The sequence below is a fragment of the Salmo trutta genome, chromosome 8 (genome assembly GCF_901001165.1).
Source record: "Salmo trutta chromosome 8, fSalTru1.1, whole genome shotgun sequence".
NCBI classification, from domain to species: Eukaryota; Metazoa; Chordata; class Actinopteri; order Salmoniformes; family Salmonidae; genus Salmo; species Salmo trutta.
Window position 1 is genome coordinate 26,980,393 of NC_042964.1, and position 16,547 is coordinate 26,996,939.

At 43.6% G+C, this 16,547-nt stretch overlaps 1 protein-coding gene and 1 long non-coding RNA gene across 3 annotated transcripts in view; both read right to left on the reverse strand.

The window, feature by feature from the left end:
• Window positions 1-16,547, reverse strand: part of si:dkey-183c6.8 (protein O-GlcNAcase) — a 48,844-nt gene that overhangs the window by 24,907 nt on the left and 7,390 nt on the right. Inside the window, exons 2-8 of one of the 2 annotated variants that reach the window (XM_029760684.1) lie at window positions 14,509-14,560; window positions 13,896-13,993; window positions 13,536-13,591; window positions 13,273-13,444; window positions 8,293-8,391; window positions 1,810-1,924; window positions 1,490-1,644 (exon numbers count right to left, since the gene is read on the reverse strand). In XM_029760684.1, coding sequence (XP_029616544.1) covers window positions 1,490-1,644; window positions 1,810-1,924; window positions 8,293-8,391; window positions 13,273-13,444; window positions 13,536-13,591; window positions 13,896-13,993; window positions 14,509-14,560 — 747 coding nt within the window. Of the gene's footprint in view, window positions 1-1,489; window positions 1,645-1,809; window positions 1,925-8,292; window positions 8,392-13,272; window positions 13,445-13,535; window positions 13,667-13,895; window positions 13,994-14,508; window positions 14,561-16,547 lie in introns of both variants that reach the window. The other variant, XM_029760683.1, reaches the window with a different exon arrangement.
• On the reverse strand, window positions 140-957 carry LOC115198614 (uncharacterized). Its single transcript, XR_003879263.1, has 2 exons — window positions 873-957; window positions 140-213 (listed from the first exon to the last, which is right to left on the reverse strand). It is a non-coding gene; the product is annotated as an uncharacterized LOC115198614 (long non-coding RNA).

Sequence of the window (16,547 nt, forward strand, 5' to 3'; positions counted from 1 at the left end):
TGGTAGCGGTTAACCTCCATGTAACCATGGTGAAAGTGGTTACCCCTAGGGGTGTGGAGGCACTGAGTGTTCTGATTCTCAGCCCACTCACACGCTCCAGTCCTCTCTTTATCTCTCTCACACACTCCCTCTCTCTCTCCCTCCCTCAATTGTCTCTTTAACCATTCTCTTTCTCCTTTACTGTCCATCGCTCTTCCATCCTTCCTTTCTGACCTCACTCACTTCATGTCTTCTTTTCTTCACCCCTCACTTGTCTTTTTGATCTCATGCTTTTGCGCTTAATTTCTCTTTCCTCTCTTGAATGCCTCCCTCTTTCCTTCCCTCCCCCTTCTCCTTTCCCTCCCTAATCCCTCTACGATGTTGTCACTGTGGATAACGTCAGTCTAAGGGTCTACTGCTCTGACAGTGTCAGTGGACCCAGTGTGTGTGTGTGTGTGTGTTAATCTATAAACACCCTGTCGCTTACCTGTCCAAAAATATTTAGTTGACATCAACCTTCCTCCTCTCTCGCATCTATCCTTCCTCCCTCCCTCACCCACTATCCATCTCTCTCCCTCCTCTCTCTCCCCCTCCCTTCCTCCCCCCAAACCCTCTATGATGTTGTCACAGTAGTCTAAGGGTCTGCTGCTCTGATAGTGTCAGTGTACCCAGTGTGTGTGTGTGTGTGTGTGTGTGTGTGTGTGTGTGTGTGTGTGTGTGTGTGTGTGTGTGTGTGTGTGTGTGTGTGTGTGTGTGTGTCATCTGTCCAAAATGATCCTTCCTCCCTGCCTCCTCTCTCCCTCACCCACTATCATCCCTTTCCCTCCTTCCCCCTCCTCTCTTTCCTCTCCCTTCCTCCCCCATCCCTCACCCATCCTTCCTTCCTTTCTGACCTCACTCACTTCATGTCTTCTTTTCTTCACCCCTCACTTGTCTTTTTGATCTCATGCTTTTGCGCTTAATTTCTCTTTCCTCTCTTGAATGCCTCCCTCTTTCCTTCCCTCCCCCTTCTCCTTTCCCTCCCTAATCCCTCTACGATGTTGTCACTGTGGATAACGTCAGTCTAAGGGTCTACTGCTCTGACAGTGTCAGTGGACCCAGTGTGTGTGTGTGTGTGTGTTAATCTATAAACACCCTGTCGCTTACCTGTCCAAAAATATTTAGTTGACATCAACCTTCCTCCTCTCTCGCATCTATCATTCCTCCCTCCCTCACCCACTATCCATCTCTCTCCCTCCTCTCTCTCCCCCTCCCTTCCTCCCCCCAAACCCTCTATGATGTTGTCACAGTAGTCTAAGGGTCTGCTGCTCTGATAGTGTCAGTGTACCCAGTGTGTGTGTGTGTGTGTGTGTGTGTGTGTGTGTGTGTGTCATCTGTCCAAAATGATCCTTCCTCCCTGCCTCCTCTCTCCCTCACCCACTATCATCCCTTTCCCTCCTTCCCCCTCCTCTCTTTCCTCTCCCTTCCTCCCCCATCCCTCACCCACTCCCCCCCTTACCCCTTTTCTTACCCTTCTTCGTCTCCCTCCCAGTGCGGTACCAAGTCCCCAGTGTGTGCAGGGGTATGTAGTTGGCTTCGAACTCACAGTTGGGGTTAAGCAGCAAGCCCCGGAGTTTGGTGGCAAGCTGGGGGTAGCGACCCTTGAAGGGACCCAGGAAGAGACGTCTGGAATCAGAATCATTATAAGAGTCAACCTTATTCACCAAGTACATTTGCATGTACCAATAATTTCACATGGTGAAATGGTGCTGACAATATCTTACAATAAACAAAATATACAGACAAAATATAGAAGACATTATCTTCTCATCTTATTTTATCTTATCCTACCTGGAGTCGTAGTCATTTGCGTGCAGGTTGTCCCACACCAGAGGAGGGCGCTGTAGGACAGACTGTACTTCAGACAGACCCTCTACACTCAGCTCTCTAGAGATTACCTTACTACCTGGAGGGAGAGAAGCAAAATGACATTTTATATATTATAATATATATTAAATATATACAGCCAGGTCCATAATTAGTGGCACCCTTGATAAAGATTAACAAAAAAAGATGATAAAATAAATAATACAAATACTGAGCTATATTGTATGCCCACAAAAATTGGTAAACAATAAAAAGTTATATTTTTTATAAAAAAGATAGGTCAAAAGTATTGACACCCCAGTTTTCAATAACCCACCTTGCGAGGATAATGGCACTTTTTTCTAAAATGTTTTTGAGATTGGAGAACACATTGTGAGCGATCTAAGAGGTCAGACACACCGAAAAATCGCACTGCTGATAAGTACTTAGCACAGTAGGCCGTTCCTTCTCTTGCTAGAACAAAAGATGTACTGTGCTGCGTACCAACCTGGTACCGACGAACCTGTCGTTACTACTTGCAGAATCGCAATGCTCGTCAGTGGCGGATAAATTGACTTCGAGCCGATCAGAGAGCAGAAACCTCCACGTGAGAGAGCCAACAGGAGTGACAACAAAAAGTGGAAAAAGGGCACTTTTCTCAGTGTAATCCCACCCTTTTCATCAGAAGGATAGGTAGTTAATGAACTCCCCCAAAGTATAGATATACTGTAGAACAGCTAAGATAATGAAGCAGAGCCAGACAGAATACCTGCCTAGCGCAGGGATGCGAGTGCATCATTGCACCTAATTGAGTGGTTTTGCACGCCCGTGACCCATTATTTGCTCTTATGATTCAGAGGCATATGAAAACACTGAAACTGGAAATACATTTCTCTCAGTAACATATTCAAACAACGAAGAAAATCTTTCCATTTCAAGCCCAGATTGAAGTAGAATTCATTTAACTGATCAATCCATGATAAGGACATGTGCTTGAAAGAAGATCCGAGGGAATGAATTAATAAACTGAGGGAAAACATTTTTATGTTGATAGCATGGTTTTTATATTGGGGGAATACATTTTTATATTGAGAAAAAAAAGGGAACGGAAGAAAAATAACGAGGGAATGGATTAGCCTGGCCTGTTTTTTCTCACCGACGGGGCTCAGTACAATTGCTAAAACAATAAAGCTACATAATGCATATATTTTTTCTAGAGCAAGTCTTTACATCTAGCTAACCCTTGTTGGCAATCACAGAGGTCAGACGTTTTTTGTAGTTGGCCACCAGGTTTGCACACATCTCAGGAGGGATTTTGTCCCACTCCTCCTTGCAGATCTTCTCCAAGTCATTAAGGTTTCGAGGCTGACGTTTGGCAACTCGAACCTTCAGCTCCCTCCAGATTTTCTATGGGATTAAGGTCTGGAGACTGGCTAGGCCACTCCAGGACCTTAATGTGCTTCTTCTTGAAGCACTCCTTTGTTGCCTTGGCTGTGTGTTTTGGGTCATTGTCATGCTGGAATACCCATCCACGACCCATTTTCTATGCCCTGGCTGAGGGAAAGAGGTTCTCACCCAAGATTTGACGGTACATGGCCCCGTCCATCGTCCCTTTGATGCGGTGAAGTTGTCCTGTCCCCTTAGCAGAAAAACACCCCCAAAGCATAATGTTTCCACCTCCATGTTTGACGGTGGGGATGGTGTTCCTGGGGTCATAGGCAGCATTCCTCCTCCTCCAAACACGGCGAGTTGAGTTGATGCCAAAGAGCTCCATTTTGGTCTCATCTGACCACAACACTTTCACCCAGTTGTCCTCTGAATCATTCAGATGTTCATTGGCAAACTTCAGACCGGCATGTATATGTGCTTTCTTGAGCAGGGGGACCTTGCAGGCGCTGCAGGGTTTCAGTCCTTCACGGCGTAGAGTGTTACCAATTGTTTTCTTGGTGACTATGGTCCCAGCTGCCTTGAGATCATTGACAAGATCCTCCCGTATAGTTCTGGGCTGATTCCTCACCGTTCTCATGATCATTGCAACTCCACGAGGTGAGATCTTGCATGGAGCCCCAGGCCGAGGGAGATTGACAGTTCTTTTGTGTGTTTCTTCCATTTGCGAATCATCGCACCAACTGTTATCACCTTCTCACCAAGCTGCTTGGCGATGGTCTTGTAGCCCATTCCAGCCTTGTGTAGGTCTACAATCTTGTCCCTGACATCCTTGGAGAGCTCTTTGGTCTTGGCCATGGTGGAGAGTTTGGAATCTGATTGATTGATTGCTTCTGTGGACAGGTGTCTTTTCTACAGGTAACAAGCTGCAGTTAAGAGCACTCCCTTTAAGCGTGTGCTCCTAATCTCAGCTCGTTACCTGTATAAAAGACACCTGGGAGCCAGAAATCTTTCTGATTGAGAGGGGGTGAAATACTTATTTCCCTCATTAAAATGCAAATCAATTTATAACATTTTTGACATGCGTTCTTCTGGATTTTTGTTGTTGTTGTTATTCTGTCTCTCACTGTTCAAATAAACCTACCATTAAAATTATAGACTGATCATTTCTTTGTCAGTGGGCAAACGTACAAAATCAGCAGGGGATCAAATACTTTTTTCTCCTCACTGTACGCACTACCCTCTGTAGCGCCTTGAAGTCGGATGCCAAGCGGTTGCCATACCAAGCGGTGAAGCATCCAGTCAAGATGCTCTCAATTGTGCAGTTGTAGAACTTTGAGAATGAGGGCCCATGACAAATATTTTCAGCCTCCTAAGGGGGAAGAGGAATTGCCATGCCTTCTTCACAACTGCGTTGGTGTGTTTGGAACATGATAGATCCTTAGTGATGTGGACACCGAAGATCTTGAAGCTCTCGACCCGCTCAACTTCAGCTCCGCCAATGTAGATTGGGGCGTGCTCGGGCCTCCGTTACCTGTAGTCCATGATCAGCTCCTTTGTCTTGCTGACGTTGAGGGTGAGGTTGTTTTTTTGGCACCACACTGCCAGGTCTCCTCCCTATAGGCTGTCCATCGTAGTCGGTGATCAGGCAAACTTAATGATGGTGTTGGAGTCATGCTCGGCCACGCAGTCATGGGTGAACAGGAAGTACAGGAGTGGACTAAGTATCGAGGGTCAGCGTGGTAAATGTGTTGTTGCCTACCCTCACAACCTGGGGGCGTCACATCGGAAATTACAGGATCCTGTTGCAGAGGGAGGTGTTCAGTCCCATGGTCCTTAGCTTAGTGATGAGCTGGGAGGGCACTATGGTGTTGAAAGCTGAGCAGTAGTCAATGAACAGCATTCTCACATAGGTGTTCCTTTTGTCCAAGTGGGAAAGGACAGTGTGGAATGCAATAGAGATTGTGTTATCTGTGGATCTGTAGGGGCAGTATGCGAATTGGAGTGGGTCTAGAGTATCCGGGAGGATACTGTTGATGTGAGCCATGACCAGCCTTTCAAAGCCCTTCATGGCTACCGATGTGAGTACTACGGGGCGGTAATCATTAAGGCAGATTACCTTCGCTTCCTTGGGCACAGGGACTATGGTGGTCTGCTTGAAACATGTCGGTATTACAGACTCGGTCAGGAAGAGGTTGAAAATGACAGTGAAGACACTTGCCAGTTGGTCCGCGCATGCTTTGAGTACACATCTTGGTAATCCGTCTGGCCCCACGGCTTTGTGAATGTTGACCTGTTTAAAGGTCTTGCTCACATCAGCTACCGAAAGCATTATCACACAGTCGTCTAGAACAGCTGGTGCTCTCGTGCATGCTTCAGTGGTGCTTGCCTTGAAGCGAGCATAAAAGGCATTTAGCTCGTCTGGTAGCCTTGCGTCACTGGGCAGCTTGTGGCTGGGTTTTCTTTTGTTGTCCGTAATAGTTTTCAAGCCCTGCCACATCCGACGAGCGTCAGAGCCGGTGTAGTAGATTTCAATCTTAGTCCTGTATTGATGCTTTGTTTGTTTGATGGTTCGTCTGAGGGCATAGCAAGATTTCTTATAAGCGTCTGGATTAGTGTCCTGCTCCTTGAAAGAGTAATCCATGGCTTCTGGTTGGGATATGTACGTACGGTCACTGCGGGGATGATGATGTCAATGCACTTAATGATGAAGCCGGTGACTGAGGTGGTATACTCCTCAATGTCATTGGATGAATCCTGGAACATATGCCAGTCTGTGCTAGCAAAACAGTCCTGTAGCGTAGCATCCGCGTCATCTGACCACTTCCGTATTGAGCGAGTCACTGGTACTTCCTGCTTTAGTTTTTGCTTGTAAGCAGGAATCAGGAGGATAGCATTATGGTCAGATTTGCCATGGAGGGCAGGGGAGAGCTTTGTATGCATCTCTGTGTGAGGAGTAAGGTCGTCTAGAGTTTGTTTTTCTCCTCTGGTTGCACATGTGACATGCTGGTAGAAATGAGGTAAAACGGATTTAAGTTTGCCTACATTAAAGTCCCCGGCCACTAGGAGTAACGCTTCTGGATGAGTATTTTCTTGTTTGCTTGTGGCCTTATAGAGTTGGTTGAGTTTAGTCTTAGATCCAGTATCGGTTTGTGGTGGTAAATAGATGGCTACAAATAATATAGATGACTCGGACTCATGGACTCGTTAAAGGAAAAAGCTTCTTCCAGTTTGAGGTGAGTAGTCGCTGTTCTGATGTCCAGAAGTTATTTTCGGTCATAAGAGACGGTAGCAGCAACATGATGTACAAAATAAGTTAAAAACAACGCAAAAAAAATAAAAAAAATAGCACAGTTGGTTAGGAGCATGTAAAACATCATCCATCCTCTCCGGCGCGATTTTGCTGCTAGCTTACAGCTGAAGCCATCATCAATTCACTACCCTGGGCTACAATTCACTACCCAGTAATGACGTCATTCCTCGTTAAAGAGACAGCGCACACTTTTATAAAATAAGCTACTTCTATGCAGCCAAAACAAGCTCAATAACTCAATGCATGCACACACTCGTGTGCAGTCATGTGAATAGGCTGAGGCTACATCTTGATTTACCCACTTTATCAATAGAGATTTATCATTACATTTTAGTCATATAGCAAACACTTATCTAGAGCGACTGCCAGTTAGTGCATTCATCTGAAGACAGCTAGGTGAGACAACCACCTACCACAGTCATAGTAAGTAAATTGTTCCTCAATAAGGTAGCTATCAGCAAAGTCAGAGCTAGCAAGAAGGAAAAGATTCAAGTGCGAGTGTTAGTTCACGAAAGGCTTTTATTTAAAAAAAATCATAAATGATTACCATTATGTTGTTATATAGTTAGATTGGTAAAAATAAAAGTCTGATTGTATAATTGATTCATTAATGCATACATGGCTGATGTAAAAAATGTCAAATGTAATGATAATGAACACATTAGCTGCCCAACAATTGAACAGAGCCATAGCTGAGTTTCTGTTTGGATCAAGTGCCATTCTGTGACATTGGTTAATGTGTCTTCTTGCAGTGGTACCGTTTTGGTATCATTTTGGTATTGAGTATCGTTATGGTAACGAGAATCACGATACTAATCCTGGTATTGGTATCCAAGTCTAAATTCTGGTATCGTGACAAGACTACATCTAAGTACCTCTCGGCATTCAGTATCCTTGGTGTGTCTGATCCTTTAGATCATTCCTCCATAAAGATTATTTCCTGCCCACGACTGGAGTTTGCTAAATGGCATTGGCACATGGATTTTAACCGGTGCTATGGTCAGATTACATGAATATAGAGCTCTTTGGCCACGCACACCAGAGGTGGGTTTAGTGTTGAAATAAGGATGCATAAGAAGAGACGAAGCCCATTTTTACTGTAAAATATGGTGGAGGATCTTTTATGTTATGCGGCCTTTTTGCTTCCACTGATCCTGTGGCTTTTTGTAAAATGTGTAGAGCACGTTGTGAGGGATCTTAGACTATTCCTCCATACAGATAATTTCCAGATCCTCGATATCCTTTGTCTGCTCTTATGCAATTCAAAACACAGGTTTTCAATGGGGTTCATGTCTGGAGACAGTGGTCAATAAACAATTTATTGGCGGATTTTGGCTTTATTGTCTTGCTGGAAGATCCAACTGCAGCCAAGTGCCAGCCACATTGCAGAGGAAACCAGGTTTTCTGGCTAAAATGTCCTGCTACTTGGTAAAGTTAATGACACCGTTGACCTTAACAAGCGCCCCAGGACCAGTGGAAGCAAAATAGCCCTATAACATCAATGATCCACCATCATATTTTACCATAGGTATGAGGTACTTTTCTGCATATGCTTCTGTTTTTCAAAGCCAAACCCACCACTGGTGTGCATGGCCAAAGCCCTATTTTCATGTCATCTGACCATAGAGGGAGGGAGAGCGAGAGAGGGAAGGTAGTGGGAGAGAGAAAAAGGGAGATTGAGATTGGGAATTATCATGCCATATCATTGTAATTTACAGAATATTAAAAAAAATTAAATCTAAAGAATAGAAAGCCTGTCTGTGTCTCACCGGTCCATATGATAGAGATGTTAGGCAGCAGGTCCTCTCCAACAGTCATCAAATATGGAGACTTAGATACACTGGGAGAACATAGAGATCCACAGTACTCTAGAGAGAGGAGTGGAGAGAGAAAGGGAGGAGGGAGGGTGAGCGAAGGAGAGATGGAAAGAGGAGAGTAACATAATATCAGTATGCAATTACTTAATTAGAAGAGAAGCAGTGGAGACTCAGAGGAGGACCATCCTCCTCATTGATTTTCCGAATGTTTTAAATTGTAAAACATCCTTTTTAGATAAAACTATACTTAATATATTCACGTCAGCAAATAATTGATTAAAACACTATGTTTTGCAATGAAGGTCTACAGTAGCCTCGACAGCACTCTGTAGGGAAGCACCATGGTGTATCCTCCTCTGGGTACATTGACTTCAATACAAAATCGAGGAGGCTCATGATTCTCATAGACTTACATAGTAATTATGATAACTTCCAGAGGACGTCCTCCAACCTATCAGAGCTCTTGCAGCATGAACTGACATGTTGTCCATCCAATCAAAGGTTCAGAGAATGAATCTAGTATTGAAAGAATAATTTCTTTCAAAATGAAGGAAAAGCAAGAGAGTCATTTTCTTTTCTCTTTCAGTTTCACTTACTTAGCTAGCAAATGCAGCAAGCTAGTTTAGCCTACTCAAACACCCTGATCAAACAGAGGCATGCTATATTAGCTAGCTGGCTATGACTATCCAACACATCACTGGAACTCTTCCAAGTCAAGGTAACCTTTTGGTTTTACTAACTTATTGCCACGGGGCCCACCGGTGTAAGTGCTAAACTGCTTACTGACTGTACACTAACGTTACTGCATGATTATAGCGGGTTTACTAACGTGTTAGTTCTATTAGCTATGTTGACTATGATGTTACTTCAGCTAATGTGGTGACAATGATGTAGGCTGTGTGTAGCGGTTATGATATGGTTTGGCTTGGAAAGGTTTTTTCGTCTGGTCACATACAGCTAATGAGTTGTGCATTGAAGTCTAAAAGTGAAGGGAAAAGGTGAGAGGAGAAAAGCCCATAGATGCGAGAAGGAATACAAAGAGATTTGGAGTTAGATAAACTTGGATTTTTAGGCAGGAACATATGCAGGATCCTACCCTCCACAGCATGGCCTTTGCTCCAGATCAAAACCCCAAACCTACAACCTAATTTTTGCCAAAATTACCCAGAGGGATTACTGCTCCAAGGTTTCCTTTTTCCAAGCTATACGGAGGGTGTTCTAGCAAACAAACAGCAGAGACCTGAGGACACCATCCAACCTGGAACTGAGTGAGTAATGTTTGGTCTGATGCTATTTTGAAAGCCAAGAAGAAAAATACAATTTAAATAAAAGTACATTACAATTATATATTTTACTTTGTGGGGACTGAATGCTGAGTTAAGGCTGCCAGGCTTGCTAGGACAGACCAGATATAACTTCAATTAGCACTGAGGTTTGAAGTGGGAGGTGTTGAGGGCTTTGGGCCCAACAAGTGGCAGGAGTCTTTGAAGCCCCCTCCTGCAGTTCAAAGACCACCCACTGGCATTTTCTATAAGAAATCTGCCTCCAGAAATGCCTCATGACTCCTGCATGCTTTGTTGACAACAAACTTTCTTTACCCAACCGTGGGACAGACTTTGTTTGTTCCCAAAATTGCGACTCTCTATTGGTGACACTGACTTTCGGCCTCCCATACAATTCTATCCACCTCTCGCTGGCTTTGTATTCATATTACCTGATGAAATTGCTGTACAATATGATCTTGTTGCCATCTAATGCACATTCAGATGCCATAAATCAGCACTGCAGAGCCCTCCCTGTCCTATGCTATGCCTTGATTGTATTACTGTTGATAATATCTGGAAATGTGCATGCACATCTACTGTTGCTAGTCCCAATTCTGACTTGTGCTCTGATATCTGCTTCACTGATTTCTTCTCTCGTAAAAGACTGGGCTTTCTGCACGTTAACACTAGAAGCTTATTACCTAAAATTGATCAATTGAAAGTGTGGGTTCACAGCTCCAATCCAGATGTGTTGGTCATTACTGAGACGTGGTTAAGAAAGAGTGTTTGGAATACTGATGCTAACCTTTCTGGTGAAAATATTTCTTTTCAGCACGACAGATCTTCCAAGGATCACCTTCAGTGCTCAGTTGTCTCCACCAAGTCTGTCCCAAACAATTTGATTTGCTGGTTTTAAGCATTAAACTTTCAAATAGATCTTTGTTGACTGTTGCTGGGTGCTATCATCCTCCATCAGCACCGGCCTGCCCTAAGCTCTCTCCTGGCCCCTTACACTAAATCTGAATTTGTCCTGCTAGGTGACCTAATCTGGGACATGCTTAAACCACCTGACCAAGTCCTAAAGCAATGGGACTCCCTAAATCTTTCTCAGATTATTACCAATCCCACAAGGTATGACTCCAAACTCCCAGAAAAGGCTACTCTCCTCGATGTTATCCTCAAAAATAATCCTGATAGGTATCAGTCTGGTGTTTTCTGTAATGACCTTAGTGATCACTGTTTTACAGCCTGTGTTCGTAATGGCTGCTCAGTGAAACGCCCAGTCCTGATTTGTCATAGACGCTTGCTAAAAAACTATGCCTTCCTTCATGAACTGGCCTCTGTAAAATGGTAGCGAATCAGCTTGATTCCTAGCCTCAGTGCTCTGTCGTAGACGCTTGGACCTTCTTTTTTGATATTTTCCGTGGTATTGTTAACAAACACGCCCCCATAAAGAAAATGAGAATTAAAAACAGGTTCAGCCCCTGGTTCGACTGTGATCTGGCAGAGTTACTCCACCTCAAGAATTGCATTTGGCGAAAGGCTCGGCACTCAGGCTGACTGGCTCTCATTCAGGCAAATGAGAAATAAGTGCAAAAGTTAGTTACTTTAAGGAGCAGTTCTCTCTCTGTGGGTCTAATCCCAAGAAGTTCTGGAAAACGGTTAAAGACCTGGAAAATAAATCCTCCTCCTCACAGCTGCCCATGTCCCTTAAAGTTGATGATGTGGTTGTTACTGACAAGAAGCACATGGCTGAGCTTTTTAAATCCCCACTTCATTAAGTCAGGATTCCTATTTGACTCAGCAATGCCTCCTTGCCCGTCCAACATTTCCTCATCTCCCACCCCTTCTAATGCAACTATCCCTGATGCGTCTCCCTCTTTTTCCCCTGCCCCGCTACAAAGTTTCTCCCTGCAGGCAGTCACTGAGTCTGAGGTGCTAAAGGAGCTCCTGAAAATTGACCCAAAAAAACCCATCTGGGTCAGTTGGCTTAGACCCTTTCTTCTTTAAGGTTGCTGCCCCTATCATCGCCAAAGCCTATCTCCGACCTTTTTAACCTGTCTCTCCTTTCTGGGGAGGTTCCCATTGCTTGGAAGGCAGCCACGGTTTGTATTTTATTTAAAAGGGGGAGGACAAGCTGATCCTAACTGTTATAGGCCTATTTCTATTTTGCCCTGTTCATCAAATGTGTTGAAAAAAAACTTGTCAATAATCAACTGACTGGCTTTCTTGATGTCTATAGTATTCTCTCTGATATGCAATCTGGTTTTCGTTCAGGTTATGTTGTGTCACTGCAACCTTAAAAGGTCCTCAATGATGTCACCATTGCCCTTGATTCTAAGCAATGTTGTGCTGCTATTTTTATTGACTTGGCCAAAGCTTTTGATACGGTAGACCATTCCATTCTTGTGGGCCCGGCTACGTAGTATTGGTGTCTCTGAGGGGTCTTTGGCATGGTTTGCTAACAACCTCTCTCAAAGGGTGCAGTGTATAAAGTCAGAAACTCTGCTGTCTCAGCCACTGCCTGTCACCAAGGGAGAACCTGAAGGCTCGATCTTAGGCCCACTCGCTTCTCAATTTACATCAACAACATAGCTCTGGCAGTAGGAAGCCCTCTCATCCATTTATATGCAGATGATACAGTCTTATACTCAGCTGGCCCCTCCCCGGATTTTGTGTGAAATGCTCTACAACAAAGCTTTCTTAGTGTCCAACAAGCTTTCTCTACTCTTAACCTTGTTCTGAACACCTCCAAAACAAAGGTCACGTGGTTTGGTAGAAGAATGCCCCTCTCCCCACCTCATACAAGTACTTGGGAGTATGTCTAGACGGTACACTGTCCTTCTCTCAGCACATATCAAAGCTGCAGGCTAAAGTTAAATCTAGACTTGGTTTCCTCTATCGCCTTCTAGGCAGAGTTGCAAAGAAAAAGCCATATCTCGGACTGGCCAATAAAAATAAAAGATTAAGATGGGCAAAAGAACACAGACACTGGACAGAGGAACTCTGTCTAGAAGGCCAGCATCCCGGAGTCGCCTCTTCACTGTTGACGTTGAGACTGGTGTTTTGCGGGTCAGTTGTGCACCGGGGCCTCCCACTCCTCTTTCTATTCTGGTTAGAGCCAGTTTGCGCTATTCTGTGAAGGGAGTAGTACACTGCGTTGTACCAGATCTTCAGTTTCTTGGCAATTTCTCGCATGGAATAGCCTTCATTTCTCAGAACAAGAATAGACTGATGAGTTTCAGAAGAAAGTTCTTTGTTTCTGCCCATTTTGAGCCTAAAATCGAACCTACAAATGCTGATGCTCCAGATACTCAACTAGTCTAAAGGCCAGTTCTATTGCTTCTTTAAATCAGGACAACAGTTTTCAGCTGTGCTAACATAATTGCAAAAGGGTTTTCTAATGATCAATTAGCCTTTTAAAATTATAAACTTGGATACGCTACCGTCCCACAAGAAGTTTTTAACTGTGTTTACATGTTATCAGGGGTGTACTTTTTGCACATCATTACAACACTGTATATGGCCATAATATGACATTTGCAATGTCTCTATTCCTTTGGAACTTTTTTGTTGTGTGTGTGTGTGTGTGTGTGTGTGTGTGTGTGTGTGTGTGTGTGTGTGTGTGTGACAGAGAGAGGATACTACACACATCTCAACTACTCACCTGTTGGACAGAACAGGAAGACGGGCGGCTCTCCCAGGAATCGGTAGATCTCATTGGCAACTGAAACCTGGGCGTGAGCGAATGAGGAGAAGGCTTGACTGTCAGCCTGACACAGGGAGTGGTCTATGTCATCAAAAAGGATCGCAAATGCCTGGCAACCCAACTTTGACACCTACAGAGAGGAGAGATAGTAAGGCAGGGGTGTAGGTATGCGTGCGCATGCCTGTGTGCGCATGCAAGTATGTGTAGGTGCGTATATGTACCTGTCGTAGCTTGCGTTTAAGCAGGGAGAGGTCGCAGGAAGAAGAGAAGACAATGTCTTGACCAGGAGAGAGAGAGTACACAAACCTCAGACCTCTCTTCTCTGACTCTACTATCAAAGTACGCAACTGACCTGCAAGAGAGGAGCGAGGAGGAGTGGAGAGAACCAGGACAGCACCAGGAGAGATACATTTAGTTTAAAGCAAAAGTGAGAGATGGAGGGAAAAGTATAGAGTGAGGAGAGAAGGTGAGATGAGGGTATGGGGAGATGGAGGGGTGGGAAGATAGACTAAAAAAGAGATGTAAACAAATAAATGAAGGGATGAAGAGATGGATGAGTGAGGGATGGGGAGATCCCTTACCCTCCTCTTCAGGGGAATAGACCTCTCTCCAGAGTAGTCTGTGTTTCAGATCATCTTTAGGACCGTACAGATAGGTGTTCAACTCCCACCTCTGCATCCTAACAGAGAGAAAGGGAGAGAGTTATTCATCCAGTGTCAGTTTCTGGAAATCATTTTGATATCATGGACGGTCAAGTCCTTGCACCAATAGCTCGGTCTATACATTTGAGAGTTGATACATTTCTCCAGGCCCATCCCTCAGCTTTTTACCAAAACAAAGTCAACCACCGCTTTGTTTTTGTTTCAACTGCGGATCATACTCACTCCCTCCTTATCCCTCTCCATGTCTTCCTATGTCAACCATACAGATTTAGGATCTTACTTTGAGCCAGTTTGCTACAGAAGGAAAATAATCCTGCAGCAACCGGAAATGTTAATTATGTGGATAAAATTTAAATTGACATTTTTGTATAGGTTGATAAAAGACATTACAATCTTCAGAAGCCTTTTTAAACCTCTAATACACAGCACGTTTAAAATGTCATGCATTGCAGGAAAGTTCTCCTGCAACAGGGTGATCAAATTAAGATCCTACATCTGTATGTTACCTTTCTGTTTGTCACCAAGTACTCACCACTGGAAAAGGACCTTCCTCTGCTCCATAGACCAGGGCCTCCCATAGAACCCTGAGACACAGACAAGCACACGAAAGAGAGAGAAATTAATGCTAGTGTACAATTAAGCAGTGCTGCCATTCAGACCTATATTCATATTAGTACTTGCACAGTATTTGTTCACGGACACGCATTGGTGAAGTGGCCATATAGATTCTTACCCTGGTGGAACCAGCCTGATCGCTGCATTCACCATTCTATTTCACTTGACGTATCAGTCTGGCCTTTCTCCAATAGATGGGCGTTTGGAATAAGTTAGAAAATGACCAGTCCAATCAGCATCCTCAGAAACAATGGGCTTAGGACAAAATCCCACATGGCCAATCACTGTGCTTTGAATTAGGTTGTTTATCCTGTGATTGGTTAAAGGTGATCCGATCGCAGATAAGTTAGTTTTGAATAGTGTCCCTCATTACAGACCATTTCAATGAGGAGGAATGCCAGACTGGTGAAGTGAAATGGTGAACACAGCGTTCAAGCCAGTTCCACCACAATAACAAATTCCTGCCTATGAGGCAACCCCTCATCTGCAAATACAGCACAGAGCATGCCATACAATTCTTCATATAGAAATGGGAGCATCTCCATTGTCCAAAGCCAGCTAGCACACAACATTCTGAGAATCTTCGGTGTCAACTAATACAGTTGCTTTTTCTGGCAAGTGGGAGTAACTTATCGTCGTCACATAAACCACCAAAGGCACACCCATTTCTGTTTCAAAATTGAGAAAGAGGTGGAGTTTGACAGTTTTTCATGCCTAAAGTTGCCCTTTAACAAATAACTTTATTTTCTTGGTATCTCATTACTTTAACAGAGCGTTTCCTAAAAGTTCAAACATGGTTACATTTAATTTCTATTTTGGTAATGTTCTAAGAACGTTCTCCAACTAGTTTGACATTGGGAATGTTCTCAAATTGTTCAGAGAACATTAAGAAACAACATTCTTCTGTGGGAATTTCAGTACTTCCACAAGTTCCCTTGTGGTTCTTATTTAATGTCACATTTTTATTACATTCTGGGAACGTTCTAAAAAAAATGTGTGACTTGATCGATGTATGGTTCTCTTTAATATTCTGTGAATAAAAAAAAAACGAATTGAACACATTACATCAATAAGCTCTAAATTACATTCTAATAACATGAAGAAAACTTTCCATGAACGTTCTAAGACTGTGATTTGACAACGTATACATTCCGTTCTCAGCGTCAAGAAAACTCTGTCTATCCTCTGTCTTGTTAAAATGAAAAACTCACAAGAAGCGGGCAGGCGGAGCAAGCAGAGCGAGGCAGGTGGAAAGGACCAGCCAGGCGGTCCTTTCCACCTGCCTCACTTTGCTTGCTCCGCCCGCCCACTTCTTGTGAGTTTTTCATTTTCAGTAACTTTTTGCTAGCAGGATAGTGCATATCTCCAATCATTTTTGCTGATAGAGATGTTGTGTTTCCATAAGTGGATGAATTAGTTCAATTTAGCATGTATGTAAAACCTCAACCCTTAGCTACCTCTTCCAATTCAGATGAGCTAGAAATAAAAAAATTATGGCAACATTTAGATTATTTTGTGTGACTACAGCGCCAGCAATAAAATGCAAAAATAGAGACATGTTCTAATTGAACGATAGGTCAAAGCGGACAACCCGCCGCCCAGCTTCGGTTGGGTCATCATAATTCAAAACAATGTATTCTAAAATAAAATCACTTGCATGCTCGCCTATGGTGAGTTTAGGCCATACGTGTGTTCATGTGTGATTGCCACGCCCACTAATTAGCCATACCTGATCTTAATGAGTGCTTGTTTCTTTGAAATGGGGTCTGTGAATAGACAAAAATGAACAGCTTTGTATGCATGAAAACCTGGTGGCGCAGTGGACTAATTCCATGGATAGTGAACAGAAGATCAGGGGCTCGAATCTCACTGATGCCGTGTCAAAATAAAAAAGATGTGTTCGAATGAATGTTTCCCATCTGTGCTTGGAGTTTAAAAAAGTTCGTAACATGCTAA